At 33.6% G+C, this 23051-nt stretch overlaps 1 protein-coding gene and 1 long non-coding RNA gene across 4 annotated transcripts in view; one reads left to right on the forward strand and one right to left on the reverse strand.

Moving 5' to 3' along the window:
- Nucleotides 1–23051, reverse strand: part of LOC115449941 (egl nine homolog 1) — a 57414-nt gene that overhangs the window by 18139 nt on the left and 16224 nt on the right. Inside the window, exons 2-4 of one of the 3 annotated variants that reach the window (XM_037438166.1) lie at nt 17677–18251; nt 12797–12916; nt 7445–7525 (exon numbers count right to left, since the gene is read on the reverse strand). In XM_037438166.1, coding sequence (XP_037294063.1) covers nt 7445–7525; nt 12797–12916; nt 17677–18251 — 776 coding nt within the window. Of the gene's footprint in view, nt 1–7444; nt 7526–12796; nt 12917–17676; nt 18608–23051 lie in introns of those variants that run through there. The other 2 variants (XM_037438165.1, XM_030177836.2) reach the window with 2 other exon arrangements.
- On the forward strand, nt 19206–22340 carry LOC119189166. Its single transcript, XR_005112285.1, has 2 exons — nt 19206–19639; nt 19798–22340. It is a non-coding gene; the product is annotated as an uncharacterized LOC119189166 (long non-coding RNA).

The raw sequence follows: 23051 nt of genomic DNA on the forward strand, positions 1-23051 counted from the left end.
CACATTTATAAAGCACATTTAGGGTGCAATAATAAAAATAAACAAGATGTTTAAAAAGGATAAAATTCGCAAATCACCGATTGCTGCGTTTAATTGCGCGCGCAAAGTTGACACGCGCAATGTCAACATGACATAACTTCAAACACCAGCCGAGGCGGAGACGCGGTTGCGGAACAACAACATAAATAACAGTTAAGATGGCAGAGATCACTTTAAATTGGTCGTAAATCGAACAATCGTAGTTTGTAAACAGAAGGATGTGGCGGATTCGCTTACGATACTAATGTTTACAGTGGCTGCCCGCCTCCGTCCCGCGCGCCGCCGCGCCACACCCCGCCCGCCACCATGCTCCGAGTCACGTACGCAGAGCCGTCACGGCGCATGCGCCGAGCGCGCACGCTTTAATTTGGATTTTATCTCGCAGACAGCGATCCTAATGTGCGATAGTGCCCTGGATGTAGATAGCTTATCGATGCGTAGTATTCGCCACTCGCGAATTTCGATATAAACGTCGGGTGATTGTAATCGAGGTGCGAGATAGTGTTGCCATAAGTGTTAATGCAATTTGTTGGTCACACTTTATATGTGAAACAAATTAAGGTCGACCGTATATTATTTATTTATGATCTCAATGTCTATTAAGGGGTTCGTCACTTCATTTTTGGTATTGTTGGAAGCTTCCAAGTGTGAGGTGATTTCTCTAGAATGACGTCCTTCGTTCAGATGCTTAAATCGAGTAAACTTGTAAGTGGCTTGCGCTCCGAAGCGCATCTTCACCAACAAGAAGATCATTAAGTCTTATGACTATAGGAGGATCTGGTAATTCTATCAAGTTTATGGTCTATTTTTTATATTTTTTGGAGTACCTTGCTAAAGCGACGAAGCATCTAGATCGTAACTATTCAGGCCAGTCAAATAAAAAAAGACTATTCGTTTATTAATTATCTTGGCATGTTTGGTCACTTGGTACTATTACGACAAATTACTGCACTTAAACTTAATTGATGACCAATTTTAGTTGCCGCAACGTCTAATTTGATTCCTATACTAATTAAGATAAAATATGATTTAACTTACTCAGGAGCATATAGCATTTAGTTGTCAATGATTAAAATCTGAGAAATAAAGATTTGTAGAGAAAAAGCAGATCAAATATTAGACTGAGATTTACAAAGTGCTGTAACCCTTATAAAATATTATAAAAGTACAGAAACCTACCGAGTAGTGAGTGCCCCTATAACAACACGCGAGAGTGTCTCCACTGAGAATAAATAATTTGCAACTAATTATAATATAGTCTCTATTGCGTTGCCATAAAACCATCAAAAGACTCATCTAAAATTTTATACCAATTAGCAAGAGACCACCCAAGATCTGGATTTTCTATTTAATAAGCGTCGCGTGAATGGAATGTCAACCACAACAGATAACGCCTTGGAACATAATTACTATGATAACATATTCAATTACGTATCTAATACTAATCAAGTCTATGATAAAGGTATTAAAAGGTGTTTTTTTTGTTAAAATAAGCCAAGGGGGAAATCTATTCATTGAATAATGTAGATGTTAGATCTAAAACACTGAAATTTTGGAAGAGGTGAACACAATAACTATTAACATTGTCTGAATGGCATGGAGAATCTTGTTAGATGTATCAAACTTGAATAACAAAACTCAGTGGACAATAAATAGTATACTTATATTAATTTACTTACATGTAACGTGTTTTTATAGACATAACGGAAATTGATAGATAACACAGACAATAATACAATAACAATACAATATACTACAGGAAAACTGAAAGTGGCTTACGTGCTTCAAACCACTAGAAAATCCTCATGCCAGGAAAACATTGAAAAAATGTATTATGGGACAACATCCTTGTAGGTTAAAAATAGCGCTACCTACTACCTACCAATGGAAACAATATAAATAAAACTATATGAAATGATTTCCAATATAAAATTATTAAAACGAAAAGTAAAAAAATTACCAAAGCATCAATCATAAACATCATCCACCATCAAACCACCGAAATTACTACTACTATTATAACTGTGAAAGTTTGAATTTTCGAGATGTTTGTTGGGCAAGCGTTCATAAAGGTTACAATGGAATTCGGCGAAATTTGATGGCACCGTTTCCTACATTGACATATAGGGCGCATTTGGTGCTGATGTACACTGCCATGAGATTATTATACCAAAAAAAAAAACACGTGTGAGAACGGGCACAAAAGCCCAACACAAAGAACATGCAACCAACATCGAACAGAGGAACACAGAAACGATTACAAAACAAAACACCGAACGTCAACATATGTCGGAGGGCGTTCGTATTTCTACCCGGAAACTAAAAAAAGTGGTGTACGTGACCTGAACGAACGAGCAGATCAACCGAATGTTAAAAGGGCAAATTCACGTATTGTCAGTATTGTCAGCAATGACTTTACGCTGAATTCTATACATTTGAACGTAGTTTTGTAGGTAATAACAAATGATATGAAGATAAAATCTACCAAGCAGAGAATAATTATGATTTGGTGAAAATATAAAGTACCTTCGATATAGCCCTGGAAGACCTAAACCTTATAACTTATCTAAGTCATTTTGGTATATGATTATTTTTGCATTACAAATTGCTAAAGCAATATCATCGCTTAAAATAAAGTTAAAAAACGATATTTTAAAAGGATTATTGCTTAAAAATAATGATTTGAAGTATCGGGTTAGCATCTGCTTTCAAGTCGAAAGGGCAACTACAAAAAAACCATATCTAATTTTTTGGATAAAGCTGGGTATTATGGTTTAGTTATCTGTTTCGTGGTAGTTGCGAAGTTCGTGAAGGTCGGTATGGAGAGAAATAAAATAGCATTTTATCATAAAGTGAATGAATCTTATGCTACATTTAGCACTTGTACTATAGGAAATTTATAATTTGGAAGGAATGGACTACTGGAAAACATCATATGCGCTAAAGATAATTATAAGACATGTTCCCAGATTCGAATCAAATTTGATATAACTAATAATTTACTTACAAATATGCGCTATCGTTACATAATTTTTAAAGATAATATTTGCAAAAGGCAAACGGAATTCTTTTATAGCTACGTGTGGTGTTATGTTTGAACTGCCCAAAATGATATTTGTTTAACATAGAAACATATTTGGGTATTTGCAAATATTAAGTATTGACGAGGTCGAAGGCCTAGCTTTGCAAAAACATACAAAACTTGAATGAAGTTTGTTCCAAATGAGTTTACAATTATAGAATAAAAATAGTGTGTGATGTTTAAGATACATTTCCCCTCCATTTTGTTGCATAAAGCCTTATTTCTTTTTTTTTAAATTAGAAAAATATTTTTCCCCGATTAACAATGCTTATCGTAAAGAAATTCTTAGAATTCATATCTACGCTGTACGTCACATAATTGAAGCCATGTTTATACAGGTATATGCAACGTTTAATAATGCTGTATGCCTTTCACAGCATGTTATTCAATATGGGATTTCGGAATATAGACTTTTCATAACGACGCAAACGCAAAAGTTTGGTGGAAACGGGACAGAAAGGTCGGGTTACGTAACTCTTTTATGGGAGATCTATAAATTACATAAAAACACTGGAATTCAATATTTAAATAAAACATATATGAACCCTTTTTTGTTTTTATACGTACCTAATGGTAAGCAAACGAGCAAAGTTTTAACTAATGCTGAAGTAATAATTGTCGTTTACGAACACCAAGAATACAAAAGTAGGAAGAAAAGAAGGGAGGGAAAAAGAAGTAAGGGCACGAAGATAATTTTACTAGTGAATACCCCACTTCAGCTCACTCATTCTATTACCAAATACAGTGAGGCTATATTAGATTAAAAAAAACTAATAAAACCGTCTTAATACGGTGCTATTAAGTAGTGTTAAATAAAAGTCCACTAAAACTGTTGTACCGTCAGAAGAAATTATAGCTGAAAACACTTCATCAATAAAGGATATGAATCACGATAAATATTGTGCAGTTAGGGTTTCCCAGAGAGTCATAAAGTTATCAATGAAAGCGTGTGTACGTGATCAGGGCGTAGTAGTCCGCGCCCTTGCGATCGCACATGGACCTCCGAGCTTGCGGGTCGCGTCATTATACCTTTTTAGGTCAATACCGACGTTTCCTCTACTAATGTTTCCTTCATTACTTTGATTCTTATTATGCAATTTGAATTATGTTACTTCAATTTTGCTACACGATATATCGAAAGTATTGTTTACTTCGTTATTTCACCTGATATTGAAAAATTTCCATTCATTAATTACATAATCTTAAATGCATTTAATCAATCAATTAATCTTCACAGTGTTATTTGTTTCTGGGATATTTTTATACTTTAAGATACGATTTAATTTTGATTGGAGATTTAATTTTGTGATTGTATTATTTTGTATTTTCAGATCAACAAATAAGGACATTTTTCGCATATATAATAAAATTCTACACTAGCTTTAAAGCAAGTTTTTTATCGACTGTCTGTATCATTGACAAATATATTAACTTTGACGTATTTACAGTTCTCTTGAAGACAAACTATTTTATTTAGATTCATGTATTTGAGTACCAACATTCAATTACCAAAACACCCATCATCTAACATCTAAAAGATCTTATTCTTTTTCTAGGCTTCGAACACATACGAGCGGGTGTTCGATGAAATACTATAACGGCCGACGGCCTTACGAGCGTCCTTAGCCTTACACCACAGCTGTTTCCTTGTCGATGGTCGATTAACACAAAAACAGACATACTTCAAACACTCACGTATTATCATTAAGTTTTAATGATGGCATTAAAATTATGTTAGTTTAAGGACATTTCAAATCAATTCCGTTTTCAGTTTTATCAACATCAATCATCTTTTTATGCCTTCATTTCGTGTGTGAAGTGGACTGTTAAAAATTATCACACTAATTTGTTTACAAACATTACCATGCTTCGTTATAATTACATAATTTCCATTTAAGGGTACAAATTATATGTAGTTTAACTTTTAAACATTATATTTTCGTGCACGCAATATTTTTATCCATGCGGCGTGATTTTATCTAGAATTCTTTATTGAAATATTATATATAAAACTGTTTATTCTGTCAATACAGCTTCTTGAGGCAGAAACCTAAAGTAACTTGCAACCAATCTTAATAGACCTATAGTTGGTAAGCACAAAGCAAGCACTTAATTCCGAAGTCTACTCGAAATTAACAGTTACGAGTCGTAATACAAAATTTACTTGAGTCTTCATACTATCGAATGGAGTTCTATAAACATTTCACTCACAGTTATTAAAAGAATCTTAAAACATTTTAATTTAATAAGAGACGACTATGACTAAGAAATCAACATTTTTAATATACAGAAAATAGGTAAAGATATTGCAGGAAATCCAAATATAGGTATAATCAATTTTAAATACGTGCTCAAAATAACGTCTAAAGATAAAAACACGCGCAAAACTATAGTTCTTACTGAGTACTACATACATATACCTAACGAGAAAAGGTCAAACCTCTATTTTCCAAAGAAATTTACCACGCTATTGATTACAAACGTTTAGTAGAAACCATTGAATTGTGTAACAGTAAAACGGTCAAGTAATTGTGTTGCGAGAAGACAATTATTGACGGTGTTTCAAACCATAGCATCATTAAGTATGAAGAAACGAAAGTGAAAAATATACCAGATAGTGCCTTTTTCACAAAAGGTTAGGCAGAAGCATTGCCAGTACAACCAGACGTATAACCGTCCTTTGAAATGGTAGAGGCAAGTCCATTCATACAATATGTAGACCATCAATTTCAAAACCGGGCAACATAGACCGCAAGAGAAAGATAAATTAGGTTTTTTTGGTAGGAACTAAGTTAACAAATGGGGAACTAATTTTTGACAAGTCGACGCAATGTCTGAATAGAGAATTCTAAAGTGGTAACATTGCGTCGTTTGCTGTCGTGGATATTTATGTAGCTGTGATGATTTAACATCAGATCAGTGGCTAAAGGTGAAAATTTCCAAAAGGGAACCCGACCCGATTTCAGTACTGTGGTAAAAAAATAGATTGTTAGGGCTTTGCCCTGATATTTAAAAATGATACCTTAGAAATTATAATTCGGAATTACGATGGTTTTTATCTAGTACTCAATATTTTGGGCCACAGTAAGGTAAAATTTTCCGAAAGAGATCCCGACACAACATATAGGTGCATAAATGCGGTCTGCAAATCGTTCTAATGATAATTAGATTCTACATAAATTCTATATAAAGGGAAGCCGGCAGGAGTCGGGTTATATGGGTCCTTCGGCACTGCAGCATTCCCTAATTGAACGTTTTTTCTCTACAAGAAAGCACGTAAATCCATATTATTATAATAATATCAGCCCTGTATTATATACTTGCCCAATGCTGAGCACGGGCCTCCTCTACTACTGAGAGGGATTAGGCCTTAGTCCGCCACGCTGGCCTAGTGCGGATTGGTAGACTTCACACAACTTCGAAATTCCTATAGAGAACTTCTCAGAAGTGCAGATTTCCTCACGATGTTTCCTTCACCGTTAAATTCACAAAGTAAAATATTAATTAATAAATTCACAATACAAATCCATATTAATTGTGAATTAATAATTACGAAGCATGTTACATATACCAAGTGCAACTTATCGAGTTCATGAATGAATCGAGTTTTCGTTTTACGATCTACGAGATGTCAATAAAATGTGAATTATAATCTCGTTTATAGTATAAGATAATACGCAGTGCACGCATGTTTTACGTCAATTATGGATGTACAACGAATTAATGGTCATAATGTAAGACCAATTTAATTATAACTGAAGTTTCCGAAATACACTAGAAAGTAGGTTCAGAGTATATCAGAGCTCTGTCAAGGTAGGGCACAAGATATTTCTACCGTCAAATAGCAATGTGCTATCCCTGTTCTGTTCCTGTTTAAACAACACTGTAGTCAGTGTAATTGGAACAAATTCCTATACGTCAATTACAGGGTCGATCGATGGAAATTTGGTTGGCCAATTTGCATTATATTTCAGGTGAGCCGTTAGCTCGTCTGCCTCTGGCGGCTAAAAAATTATACAATTTTTTTAATTGGTAGTTATTCGCTCATTTTGTCCCTTCCCTATCTTTACTAATACATAAGCTAAAGAGTTTGTTTTTTTAACCCGCTTAACTCAATAGCTACTAAGCCGATTTTGATTTTTTTTCGCTAATAGAAAACGAAATGTAGCTTCCTATTAGTGCACAGAAGTAACGACTTCTGAGTGTTATAGGTTATTCTATACTTTCCATCCCGGGAAAATATAAAGCATTTTTCCACGCGGGTGAAGCCTCGAGCAGTAGCTATTTTTGCTAAAAAATTTTGCTTTATTTCTGAGCACTTACCTTCGTCCTTCCATTGATGATGTAGTCACCCATTTTCCCATTGTTGGCCATTTTGTTTGCTCTCAGTATTATGTTATCGACCTGTAACAAATACGCGTTTAATTAAATTTCAATGGAAATTTCGCGTAATGAAAATAATCATTAGCAGTGGAAAAACACTGAATTGCAATTAATTTTATATATTGGGTAATCTGATAATAAAACCATTTAGGTCTTTAAATAAGGTTAATCAAAGTAGCTCTCTTATTTTCTTTAGATTCAATTATGCTGTTTGTGTGTACTTCATTGAAGCAGCGGATATGTCTATTTTTTCTATAGATTTATTTAATACTTTTTCACAAACACTCTTTGATTTCTTATGTTTACGCGAATGTTAGACATTGAAATAATACTATATTGAGAATAATATCGCGGTTTTTATTATAATTCTCTCCCGTTTCGAAGACTGCAGCCTTCGTGGTCCGCCCCGTGACCGAATTATAACACAAACACCGCGATAAAAATCCGTAAAATAGTTTTATTTCAAATACTCTTCGTTTTTAAATTATGTTTAAATTCTTGTTCACATACATGGTCTTAAATCTTAATATTATTACTCGTATAAGGTATACGCATATATGCATTTTGTTCCAAAATAACTCAGTAAAAGTTAACTCTTGCGAGTGTTAACTTTTATAAACGAATTAGCCAGTGGTTTAATGAAGTTATTAACAATTCCCTATTTGCCGCCAGACAATATTATTATTTATCTAACTTATGAATTGAAAATTTGCTTATCAGAATACAATAAACACATTAAAGACATATTTTATGTTAAGATTTCATACGGATATGTGGATCGTAATTCTTAATCGGTTCGTCGCTGCGTGAGGCGCCGTGCGATATCAATAATGATGTAATAGATCAGACGATACCACCATTATGTGCAACAATTTCGGTCGCCTGCTTGGACTATTTATTATCTAGTTTGAGATATTTTATTTACCTATACAAATTGGTGTGCGAAGCGATAGTGAAATTAATCGTGGACTTACTAAAAGAATGTGTGAATATGACTTTATTATAGCATAAAGTATTAAAATAGTTCGGTAAAGGAGAACAAACATTAGATCAAATGTTACTCATATGCAAATGATTCAGGACGATTGAAAATTTATGAGAAATATTAAATATTGATTAAATATTTTTGAACTTATCATTAAAATACTTAGAATTAACACGAGATACTTGTATATCAAAATGATTGAATTAGAATATTCAGCTACAAGGGGCGATAGCCTAGTTGGGAGTGGAACGGACTGCCGAGACGAATGTCCGCAGGTTCAAAAGCCAAAGGCACACACCTCTCACTTTTCTAAAACTATGTTTGAAGTGAAGTGTAGAAGAGAAGGAAAACATCGTAAAGAAACCTGCATACCTGAAAAGTTCTCTATAGGAGTTTTGAGGGTGTGTGAAGTCTACTAATCTGCACTAGGTCAGCTTCGTGGACTAAGGCCTAATCACTCTCAGTAGTAGAGGGGCACTGGCCCAGCAGTGGGACAGTATATAATACAGGGCTGATATTATTATACAGCTAATAGACGTTCGAACAATAAAACTCAATCGTTGGTGATTACATCTTTTTGAATATCATAAAACCTCAATATGCCAAGATGAAGAAGGGCAACAGCGTACCAACATCGAAAATTAAATCTTCGCAAACGTACTTCGGTAAATGCACCAGCTCATACAAAAACCCAATTAAAGATATCCACGTTTATGTGTACAGGAAACATCGGCCGTCTGTTGAAATACGTCTTCGCGCAATCTTGGCAAGACGTGAAAACCGTTTTACAACGTTGGCAAGATTAATGTTTTTTTGTGTTGTATAACAAAATAAAAGATGCCCAACTCTTTCATGCTATTATGAAAATTTTGAACCTTTGCACCACAAAAGTATTTTTAATAATTTAAAGACTTTAATGGAGAAAAAAAATCATGATTTTTAAAGAATCTGAAACTTTACATCACAGAGTTTATTGTTTTGAAGTACGAATGAAAGAAAGCAGTTTTTAAAATATTCATTGATTTGAATATGTTTAAAAATGGCAAATGGGCTTCGAGGTAATTTATAAATACATTCTAACTATCTCTCATATTCATATTCATACGTAATCCCTTTATAACTACACATTACAAAGCGCTGTGCCCTACATTCATCTGTGTCTCTCTGAGCTCGAGAAACTTAAAAAATATCGAACGGATTCCGATTAAATTTGGTATGGAGATAAAACTTAACACACTGGGCCTTCCCAGTAAGGACAAAGGCTATTAATATCCCGGGAAAATATATAGCGGGACCATTATCACAGAAAACTCTTTCACGCGACCGAAGCCACGAGCAAAATCTAGTAGGTAATAAAATAATTCAGAATAGACACAAGGAAAATTTTCCAACCAAAAAACGAAAATAAAAACCCGCATAAAAATACCGACAACTTTGGGGAAATTACGCACGGAATTTCTCATTGGGGAAATCATGTACAATTACTAGGTCGCTAATCGCTAGCGACACCAGTCGCTGATCGCGGTCGCAGTTGCGGTTAGTGCGACTCGTGTATTTTGAGTCGCAAATTGACGTGCGGTCATAACTAATGTCATTGCAATGACAACAATGTTTTTTAAATTGGTAGAGTCGCATTGTCGACATATTATCTCGAAAGGCTATGTACCTAATGTGTGCTACATTCGCGTTATAGTACCTCGAAAGGGTATGGAACAGCCGGATCGACCGAGGTAATACCACTGGCTGGCAGAAACCAAAACGAAGTGACAACATATTGTGACGTTTCATACGGCGAGTGAGATTCTGGAGACCTAAACAATACTGAATCTCGAGTATTCCCTAATCTCGGTCCTAAATTAAAGAGACATTAATGATTCGTTTGATATTCCGAGTTTTTGATGAGAGTGGTGAGCGGTCAATTTCACTAAACTTTCATGAGGTTATCCACTTACGCCCGAAATTAATAATGTATCTACTATCCAAGACTGAAACCTATCTTAGATTGCCGACTATCTTTCGATTGGTCACCTATCGGCATGCCAATATCTTAACTCGCCTATCCTTGCTTGCCTTCAACGATAGATCGCTGGCAATCCTTTCCAGATGCGTTCCCTCCCTGACCATTCCATTTTATGCAGAATATTCCATTCGTAAAAATACTTTTGTATTTTCCATACAAACTATTCGTTTCAATATTTGCCTAATTGCGAAAAATAAGACTTGGAGTAATAAAAAATATTTTATGTATTTTAGCCCTCAAAAGAAATAATTAATAATTAGTACATGTCATATTTAAGATACAAACTTTTTAATTAGTTTCAAAATGGAACGTGAGTAATGTGGTTGCTGACATATTTTGACACTGAAGTTTAATAACATTGTTCATAATATATTAATAAATCTTTAAAGGATTTAGTTTTTAGTATGAAGTACGCAGTAAACTCGGTGCCATATAATAATAATTGGACTCTGTACACATTATCCAGTGTTATGAAACAAATTACAATTCCGTTATACATAATTGTTGCATAACTTTAACCGTTTATGCAGCGCACGCAACGGAAGCTCTCAAAAGTAATCAATTTTAGCCGTTTTTGGTCCCATTGGTCATAGTGTGATGATATACATATACCCTATAATAGCCATCCTCAATAAATGGGCTATCCAACACTACAAGAATTTTTCAATTCGAACCGGAAGTTCCTGAGACCAGCGCGTTCAAACGAACATACTCTTCAGCTTTATATAATAGTATAGATAATGTATGGAAATTTTGCCTGTTTCTATGTTTTAACTTTCAACTAACAAAACTATGTTAATTTGTAATTATTATTTTGAATTACAAATGTAGATAAGCAATAAAATAAATAGCAGTGATTGTAAAGGTATTTTATTTTACTAAGTAAAGAAGTTATTTGTTAATGCTGTTCTTTCTCCAACATCTTGATTCTCTATATTGTTCTCATAATTAATAATATCAGCAGTTGATAATTCCACTTGGGTTGGAATTTCCTCTAGCCTGTGATTCCGACAAAAATTGTGCAAAACTGCAGTTGCAATTATTATTGTTTGAACTTTAGGTAAAGATAAACGCAATGTCAATGCAATCACAGGGAAGCGACGTATCCATGTACAAAATGTCCTGAAAAGATAATATAAATATTTCCTATTCCTCAGCAAAAGTTGATGGAATGGAGAAACACCATAGTTCCTGAAAAACGATGCAATTGCCTCTTGTTAGTACCTATCTAATAGTTCGGTAGGTACGGTATTTTTTGTAAATAATGTCAAAAATTATTTACCTTGTACATAGAAGTAACACGAATATACGAGATCAGTTTAACTAACAATGATTGGCAAGCAGATTTCGGAAGCCTAATCCAAACGTGAAATCAAACTCATCCAGGGTCTGCATGTAGTTAACTCTTTTCATTACCCGTGATGAAGCGCGACTTTCAGTTTCGCTATCAGTATCGCTAGTCCCTCCAAATCACTGTCGTCACTGTCACTAGAGAACATGGATATTTACATTGCCTTTTCGTTTCCCTTAAAATCAGTGTAAGCGATATTCAAAACATATTGAGTAAACTGAGGAATTGGTCCGATTGGAAAATGCGATTGTTTACAACAATCAAATCAAATGTCAAAACGGGTAGATAGAGTATTGGCAAGCGTAAACTGTCATTTTCAAACAGAGGGTAATCTATGATCTGTAATCCGTCCTCTCAAAGATCGATTATTGTTAGAGATAGCTTACTGAATCTATGGATTGGTTATTGGCATGCTTTATCCATAAAAACGAATGAATTATCAATCTTAGATGGCATACATTGGATTAGGATTGGTTATTAATTTCGGGCGTTAGTCGTTTGCCGGCTACTCCACTGTACCTGATGGTGAGAGGGGTGGAGAATTTGTTGTGCAGCTGTTTGTTATAGGGAATATGTTGTCATTAAACAAACAATAAAAATATGTTTCTAAATTTGAAGACGTGTTCAAAAAAATACAATTGAAGTGTCTACAATTTTGAATTAACCATAAAACCTAGAAATAAAATAGTTAAATACACGTTACCTGATCCCAAAACTTATTTTTACTTCTATATAATATTCATAAAGACGGTTGAAAAGCTAAATGACTTTAGCGACATTTTTTTGCGACACAAGTTTTATACATGTTTAAAATTAGCTCTTTTTTCTATGTTTTTTAATCTAGTTACAAAAAAATCGAAAGAAATTGTCGCTTAATGACTTATTAGGGTGATCCCTTCAACCGTCGATATAGAAGTTTATATGGAAGCGACTTACTTGACTGATCAGCTGGCCGATGTGGAAGCAATGCTGCTCCTTGCCGTCGATCCACGTGATCCGATCGCTTCGGATGGTCTGCGCCTCCGTGCTGCCCGGGTTGGACACCAGCTGACCTGCCTATACAAATTATTTACGTTAAAATTCAGTATTTTTTACACTTCATTGTTTTTTTAATAATGCTACAGCCAAATGACACATTGCACCTCATGGTAATTAGAGTGGGTCTAATAGAACGTCGACTGACGAGATTACCCCTCAGCAGTTGACACAATTATGCCGGCCTGTTGGAACTCAATACACAGTTACGTGGGCCACTATGGCGAGTTTTAACACCTTGTGTACGGTGGTCACTATCCAGGCGGATATAAAATATATCCTACCCCCAGCAATGAATGATAGTAAAGTTTACGAAATTATAGTTTAAGCGACATTTATTGTTACTATTTAATGTGACTATTTAAGCACATATTTAAATTTATATGGCCGTAGTCATAAACGCAAATCAGTTTCGCTCTCAAGTGCATCAGCTGAGACGTTGTAAAACTAAGCTCAGCATCTTAAGATAGACGCTATTTAATAAAACCATAATAACATCAGCTCCAATGATATTTTAAGAGACAATTTGTGACGGATTTTGAAAAACGACTTTAGTGTATGTAACAGCGCCGACTTAGCTGATAACAAGCTTTTAAATAACAGCTTAAGATTGATATATTAAATAGTCAGGACAAATCACAGAATATTTAATTTTATGATTTCTCTTGACTATTATTACTTATTTGTGATCACAAAATATTTAATTTTATTTCTTTTATGACTTTAAATGACGAGACGAGCTTGCCGTTCGCCTGATGGTAAGCGATACGACCGCCCATAAACAGTAAAAACACCATCCAACACCATAAATCGAATATTCCCGGAATACGAATACATGAGGCCGCCGTTTCCACGTTTACCACGGATGTCGCAAACGACAACTCGGTGTCATTCTGCGAAATGTATCCACCTCTCACGTCCACTTGTAAAATCACAAACATCTTTGTGAATAAACATCAACAAGTTGTGTAATCATTGGTGAAAAAAAGTTGTGAGATGTTACCAATGTGCGAGGAAAGCAAATGCTTATAGTATAAACTTATATCACAGATGAGCTTAGTAGATTTAGGCAATAGAAACTGTAAAAACTAGACAGGCATATAACTAAAGCCTGGTTTAGACTACGATACTATACATACACTCAGTATAAATAGGCCTTTAAGTAAGTAAAGCCGTTGGTCCTACGCCTGATCTCTCTCCGGTCATGTCGGCTTGCCGTCTCACCGGACTATGAGAGTGAAGGAACAGAGAGTGCTTGTGTATTGCGCACACACTTGTGCACTATAATATATCCTGCGTACTACCTGGCTGATCTCCGTTGAGATTGGCCGCTGTGGTCGAAATTCGGCTAGGAGGGCATTATTATTATAAATAGGTATACAGGGTCATTTTGACATTGTGTTACTAAATGAGACCACATAATTATCTACTTGGAAATAACACTTTTCAATAAGTTACTTGAGCCATAGATGTAAGAAAAAAGTGTATGTTTCGAACAAAATAAATATAAATAAAATTTAATTTTAATTTTACGCGCTCTAACGCCACTACTACTACTCTAAGAGAATTCTTCGCAACGGCAACATCATACTTTCAATCATAAATACACTCACGCACACGCCATATTCGCATTAAACTACAAAATTATCAGAAAACTAAAAGCAGGATTTTTGGCACAATGTTAGCAAAGGTGATGATGTATAAAGAATGGCTATTGAATACAAGTGTCTCTTATTGTGACAATTAGAGCAAAACCTTATTCAAACTTAGACATGCACATATGTATATGTAATTTATTATTTTTAAGAATTTTCTAGATAGTATAGTATTATTCAATATTTTGCAACAATTACAAATTGTTACATATAAACTACTTACTGTTAATTAGTATACAGGTCATCGAAATGTTTTTGTATTGATAAAAATGTTATGTTTACACAAGCCATAACGTTAAGGCCTGCCCCCTAGTAAATGGCCTTGAATATTCGTCCCATACATTTACTTCACGATTTACGGGCAGGAATACGCAAAAATTTATGGATAATTTTACTAAAAAAAAAATTTTTTTTTTTCAAAAATTGAAACTACCAACATATTCCTAATTAAATTGTGTATGTAATAGACTTGGTTCCAAATTAAAATTACGTTACTTCAGGAAATACACAGAGCCAATAATTATAGCAGCATTTTCATTATGAAATTAATGAAACAATATCCAATTTCTAAAAAGTTTAAAACTACCTAAGTAAAAGATAACATATTATAGAAATATGATGTTTAATTTTGTTCTACATGTAACACAATTTTTAAATAGATAGCTTTTAAAAAAGCGTCTTTGTTGGGGAGAGGGCCTTAAGCAGTACGAACTTGATAGAAAAACACAAATAGTATCTACAATGTTACCAAAAAATAAATAAACTTGAGATTTAGGACCAACAGTTTTGGAGCCTCTCCGTAATTTAGCCTATTTTTAAAAACGTATTTCAACATGTCGAGTGTTTTTTTTAAATAACAATTCAGTTTTGAATTTGGAGAACATGCTTTTGTTTTATCTTTAAAAATACTTTGAATGAATGTTCTTTAAATCTGTAAATCTAAGAAAATATTACTCAACACAAAATTTCTGATGTTTTAATGTCCTATCTTTCAGGATATTATGCAAATATATTCTCAATAATTATTTACAAGTTACAGCCATATAGAATATTAGGCTAGTCCTGATTAATTTTAGATACAAAAATATGTCAAGCAAACAATTATGCATAACATAAACACATCACTGTAAATGCATTATATATTTTATATTATGCGACATATTTGGAAAAATAGTAACTACTGAAATCTAAGTACTCATGAATGTAACGCAAGTTACATGCTAACGATAACCTTATCTTATATTTTTTGCATTCTTATAGTGTGCGTAACCATTAATCATGGAATCTAAAGAGGCAAATAACATTTGATAATTTTTTAAACATGCAAAAAATACATTGCTTTTTAAATTCAAATATTACAGCTTTAAATTTAAAGGCAGAATTCTTATAGGCAATTTTATTTGAAGGAATTGTCCGTTTCTACTACCAAATAACAGTATTCAAGCCTGCTTGTGTTCACAGCTCTAGCTAGTCATTTTTCAGAAGGGGACAGTTTCGTAGACCGAAAGTCCTAAAATGACTTGGGTGTAATTGCAGTTTTGGATATTTTGTTTGTTTAAAATATTTGTTTTAGTAGTAGGCTGCGTCAAAATCCTTTGGGTGGGCCACCTGGCCTCCCCTTTATATGCTATGCTTTTTCCAGTAAGGTAATAGCTGAGGCAGTAGCTATTGAAAATACTAGGGAATATGCCTGTCGACATGCCCCAGGATGACAAACCTAGTGCAGTATCAATGTTCTAAAGATCTACTCTGATGTTTGTAACGCTTATGGATTGTTTTCCATTCAGGAAGCTAAGCTTGCATGTCTCATTATTTATTTCCTTATTAACAATTATTATTGCACACTTTAACATGGAAACTTTATTGACAAACTCACATTTCTAGCTCATTACCATAATTTCAAATTAATATTCACAATACAAGCTTATGTGTTGGCCTAAATGAGTCATTTTCATATAGATGGATGCAAAAATATAAGAAAGCAAAATAAAAATAAAGTATGGAAGTGTTTATGAGAATGATTTATCATTTTAGCCCATGAACATTTGTAAATATAGTTCTGTTATTTGGACTTCTGCTATCAATAGTGACATAATTTCCACAATACCATAAAAAATTGTTTATGATTTTGCAATAGGAATCTTATAAGACCACTATAGACCACAATAGTGTAAATATTTAGTTAATTTATAATAGAATAAAAATACTTAAACCAAAACAACATATGATGGAAAACTTAATTCCATTTAGATCTAAATTATCATTCAAATTGTGGGTACTTAAAAACAATATGAAAGTGAAAGTTTTGAAAGATATTGTTTGTATTTTGGTTAGAAGCAAATAAACCTATGAATGGAATTTGACAAATATTAGCACACATAAAAGCCCTCCTTACATCCACATATGAGTATTTCACAAAATAAATGTATGTTACGAAACAGTTATTACAAAATATTATGATTATTTTGTTTGTCTTAAACAATATGTATATATATTTTGATATATCCTATGTCTTAAGATAAACAACAGATGAGATTGCAAATTCCTTGACAATATTTTGAAAAAACCTATTTCATTTTGTTAATTTATTTTGAAAAATACTCATATAATTGTATGTATCTCAGTAGGGCAGTGTATTTTTTCCTGAAACAGGGATAACATTTTCACCTAGCAAAAGCCAAAACTAGTTGCCTGATTACCCTCAAACTACAATAAATCTATGACTTTTTGCCCACAAAGTTTCAAGTCTTTTGAACAATTGTCTTTATAAGTAATAAAATTGTAATACAGAAACAATATTTAAGGTGTAAAATTGTATTGTAAAATCTAGTTTACCATAATATCATCATGGCAAGGGTAATTTTATTATATTCAGTTAAAGCATATTTCAAATGATAATAAAATATGAACTATGTAGAAAAAAAATAAAATTCTGATTATATTTCAGAAAGATAATGTTTGCTTTAACAGTTTATCAGTAAATAATTTAAATATATCATTTCAGCATAAGATTACAGCAATGATTTGCTACAAGATTGCTGTTCAGTTAACCAATTGAATATCTTTAGCATAAAACTTATTAATAGCATGACCAATTAGAATTATAAAAAAATTATATATACTGACTGTGAATATTCCGGATCTGTACATCTCCAGCACCTCGTTAAGCACCTGCAGCCCTCGCTCCCTGCCTAAGAAGTTGTTTATCACACACACTCCATACTGGGTCATGTCTTTAATCACTCTCTGACATATCTTGTAAAAGGGATCACACGGGTCCATGTAGTAACTGTTGGGCATGTGATTGAATGGAGCCCCACTCCCTTTCAGAGATGCTTCGGGGTACTCCTTCACCCTATGGGTCTGTTCCGGCTGAATAGGCATCTTCACATCGGTTCTGTTCACCGCTTTGAGCACATTCGACGAGCTAGTCCCGGCGAAGTCCACCGTGCTCAGTTGCTGCACAGACTCGCTCAGAATCTCTTTTTCGGACGAGCCCTCGTATGTTATGGCACAATCACTATTCAATTCCTTTTCAGTATCTACTACACTAAATATAACACTGCTGTCATTCTGCTTCGGCGTTCCACTATCACTCTGTTTCACGTTTTCACTCGCGATCGAGTTCTGTTTACTAACACTGACCGAGCTACCCTCCACAACGATTTTCTTAACGTTTTTAGTCTTTGATTTTGTCGAATGTCTTATATCACCTCCACTACCTTCGCTTACAGTTTCTAGTTGCGATTTTTCGGCGACTGCTGCGACGCCGTCTTTCAATTTCTTCGCAGCTTCTTCGATAACAGTTGAACATTCGCCAGATTTATCACTTTTCGGACCCTGTTTTGGTAACTTGGGTGCACACTCACTTTTATGCCTCTTCCAGTCTTGTCGTTGATGTTCCGTGTTACAATAATAGACGTTGAGGCACCGTGCGCATCTCCGATGCGTTTTTTGATTGCATACGGCGCAACAAGCAAGTACGCCTTCCTGATTCATTCTGAAATAATTTCTCCAAGGGCCCGGGCCGGCCCCTTCGAGTTGTCAAAATGTCAACTGCAAGAAATGTCATATACGACGTGACAGCCACGGTTGACAGCTAGGCGGATATCAATGTGTGTACTAAATAACTGTTCATTTCTGAGTAAGCATTTACAAATGAATGTAGAAATATTGAAAATAATTTCATATTTATAGCAACTCCATAAAATTAACAATAAACATGAATCATATTCGTATAATTAAGATGACGCACCGAACAATATTCGGTACATATTATGTATAATGGTGCTACCACATGCTCCGTGTTCACGATATTGACTAGTTGCTATGTTGGACGACAAGAAATATATTGACAAAGGTGTGAGCGAAAAACGTGTTAATAGTTATAATCTTCCGAAAGTTTTATATAAATATTATATATTTACGTAAGATTACCTATTATTTCGATGATTTTATTTTTATTTATTTATACATATATAAAAACACCATAACAGTTGATACTAATACAAATACTACTTTTGCAAAAAAAAAAATATGTAGGGGAGAAGGAGGCAATTTAGGACAAAAAATATTATTCCAAAACTATTGATGATTTGAAAACACGAATTGAATTTTTTCTTATTGTAACACTATCATTTACTACTGTCAAGTAAAGATCAATGATGACAGATTTTTAAAAACTATTTCATAATGTTCGGAAATATTTATTAATTACAACGAATATCATATTATTGCCAAAAATAAAGATTTTTGTATTAAAAAAACATTTTATTTTATAAGTTTAAAATTCTCGCTAAAACGTACCAAAGTGTCATGGCATTGCCTGTGAAGTGTGACGTCACGTTCGAGTAATCGAGATGTAAACACTATACGTAGTTATTTAGTGAGAAGAAAAATGAATTCCAAAACGTACAGGTGGTGTGCGGTCCCTCAATGTACTAACACATCCATAAAAACACCTAACAAGTTATTTATTTTCGTTCCATACAATAAAACGACACGATATAAGTGGCTTAAACTTGCAAAGCGTGATTTAAAAGGAATATTGCCCCGTACTCAGCTTTATTTTTGTGAAGATCACTTTGACGTAAGTATTTACTTAAAATTATTACTAAAATTCTTAATCATGATTTGCTTCGAGGTTTTAATTTAATAATTAACATACTTTTTGAAAGTTATGTTTCATGTTTCACTAAATCATAGCCTTCAATGTATTTTATAAATGACATTTTATTTCAATTTCAGTTGCCAAATGACATGGAAAATTATATGCAATATAATTTGATGGGATCAGTGTCGCAGATCCGCATGAAACCGGGGTGCATTCCCTCAAAATATTACTGTCAACCCGATAGAAGAAAACGAACAGCCGATACAACCAAACCAGAATATGTTGTCAAAAAACAAAGATAAATGTTAATTGAGGAATATGAAAAAGAACTAGTAGAAAGAACAATTATTGCTACAGAAAACTTGGAACTTGGAGAGTCTTAATCCGGAAATGCAGGTGCCTACTTATTTTTTATTTCAATAATTTTGATTATAAATTGATTCAGTTTATTATAAAGCCAAGCCTAATCAATAATGAAATGATAAGTACAAATTTTATTTAAAACATGCCTATATTTTGTATACAATATAACTGAATCTTATTGCGCGCAATACGATAAGTGACTTTTTGTTTGTAAAAAATCTGTGAATTATTTTTATCGAGTTACTAAGTTTTGCAAGCAAATATTACACATGATGCACCCAGGACAGCAAATAAATGCATACAAGTAAGTATATATAACAAATAAGTTTAAAAGTAAAGTCATTCAAACAGAAATTAATTTAGTTAATCAGATGACATCACCATTGAGATCTCTTCTGAAGTCTGTTTCTACATCACCATTTAATATTGAAAGTTATATTACTGCCAAACCATCAATCAATAACCACTTTATTACAGAATGCTTCAAGAACATTATTTAGTATTCATGAAGAATCTGACAGTGATATTTCTTATACACCATCTGTGATGCATAAAGAATCATCACCATCAACAGCACCTTTGCAAATCAAGTCTACTTTAGACTGTAGCGAGTTAATTGACGAAGATAAAAAACAAGAGGCATCAAAAATTTTGGAATATACATTGCTGAAAATAAAGAAAACTTATTACAAAAAAAGCTACACAATAGTAGCCTTTTTTAAGTTCTGATAATAACATTTGCAGTTGTATCTGTATATAAAACTCCTGGGTTGGTTATCCAGTATACATATAATTTTTGAAAGATTTTTCCTTCACAGGACACTTAATTTCCACAATGCTGTTGGCACAGATTCCATCAGGTGAACCCGCTAACTTGGGGTAGTTCTTGGAGAGCATTAAACCACACTTTTTATTTTTTTTCCTAAGATGGCACTTATAGTTTTCCTCACATTATCTTCCATTATTCTACCACGTTTCATGGCTGGTGTATCTGGGATTTTTTCCCCCATTATTATAGCAATCAGAATGCCTTTACTGGTTTTGCAACAACTGAATTCAAATGCATGTGAAGCTGTGACCCTGTCATATCTCAGTTCATGCCAAAGACTGCTTTTATGTTGGTCTGTTGTCCCTTTCTCTATATTACAGATGTCAGCATCTGTCAATATTACATTTGCTAAAAATGTATTGCAGGATTTTACTTTATATTTAAACACTAATTTGTGCATGGATAAATTTTCTAGTTGGGTCTCTACATAGTTTTTTGATACTTTGATAACAAGCAATTATTAAGTCTTCTTTTCTCCCCTTCCTCTAAAAACTTTTCCAATATTTTTGTATTTGATGGCAAGCTAGGCTTACCGTTGGAAAACTCCTTGGCACTTATATATTTTAGGGTAGTCCCAACCCTGGAAAGCTTGGACTTCATCCAGTAACATTCAGTGGATGTACAGGATGGGTCCTCACTTCTGCGATGGACCCACATTATGAATGCAATGGCATATTTGCAGCCTCTTTGAGAAGCCACACAATCATGACATTCTACTGATTTTACTGCCTCTTACTGTTCGTCAACCACCAAAGTCACTCCATACAACTTTGCATGGACTTTATGTTCTGGGCAAATGTTGGCTTTCAGTATGCACAGATTTTCTTCGCGTTTAAGCTGAACATAACCTATAACGTCATCGCCATAAGATGCCCTGGCGGACCTTAAACAAAGAAAACATAGTGCAAGTATTTGGTACCTACATGTTATTTAAAATAAAACATTTTAATAACATAACCTTAAATGCTAACCCACAAAGAAATACGTATATAAGGGTTTGTACTTATTTTTATTATTTAAATTAGTTTTTTGTAAAGTTTATTGTATTGTACTTACATGGATGTTTTGACATTTCTAAATTCAGCGGAACAAAAATCTTTGTTTGAAGCTAGAAACTCTCCAAGCATCAATAAGTCGATTCTAGGCAAATTTGTGTTGTTTGCTTTTGTAAATCCTTTTTCCATGATTCACGTTATTGTACTTTTAATTTAACAACACAAACAAAACAAACTTGTCGCTGAAAACAAACTTTAATCGTAAGTTTAATTATAATAAGAGTTAACCAGTGCTGCAAACGAAACAAATCATATGTTTACTCGAACGTGACGTCATTTGCTCCAATTGGCGTTCAGAATGTCATGGTGGATTGCATTATTTTGTAATTTTATTTTATTAAAATAATTATTAATCTCGCTCATAATAACAAAATAAATACGAGATTTGTAATCCCCTATTTAGGTTTCATTAAACAGATACAAAACTTAAGGGATTTTTATTTACTGTCATCATGCCTATTCATGATGTCCATGATTCTGCATATTATCTCTTTATTGCAACTATTGTTTTTTTTTAGCAAAAATACTGTTAAAATAATTTACTATTAAATATTTCGAGTAATTATTTGTATCTATCCATAAAATTAGATTAAGTACTTTTAAAACGTAATACATACTACCAGTGACGTTTTACAATTTTTTACGAGTTTTGTTCGCGGTTTCGCCCGCCTAAAAGAGTTTTATGGGATAAAAGTCCCGCTATATATTTCCCGGAATATAAAGTACTTATCTAGCCTATTCTAACAGGTCAGAGCCTTACACACCTTACCAAATTGATTGTGTTTATAACCAAGCAGACCATCTGATTTAAATGAGTATAGCACTGTAACGTTTTTTTCATCCGTTCAGGGACGCTCTGAGCTGTTAAAATGTATTAATTTATGGAATTGGTGACTAAGAATGGTAGGAGTTATTTATTCGTACAGTTTACTCATACGAGTTTAATTCATTTCTTGAAAGATTTTTCTCTCTTATAATTTCTTTTGGCCGCATCTTATATTAGTCCAATCAGTACCTAATCAGGTAATAGCTCTCTTGTTTTTAGGTTCCTTAAGTAAGTAAGGTATGCGCAAACCGTGCCTTACCAAAGAGAGAGAAAAAAAAAGTAAGTAAGGTATAAGGTAGGTACATGAAGCATGAA

The sequence above is a fragment of the Manduca sexta genome, chromosome 13 (assembly GCF_014839805.1).
Source record: "Manduca sexta isolate Smith_Timp_Sample1 chromosome 13, JHU_Msex_v1.0, whole genome shotgun sequence".
Classification (NCBI taxonomy): Eukaryota; Metazoa; Arthropoda; class Insecta; order Lepidoptera; family Sphingidae; genus Manduca; species Manduca sexta.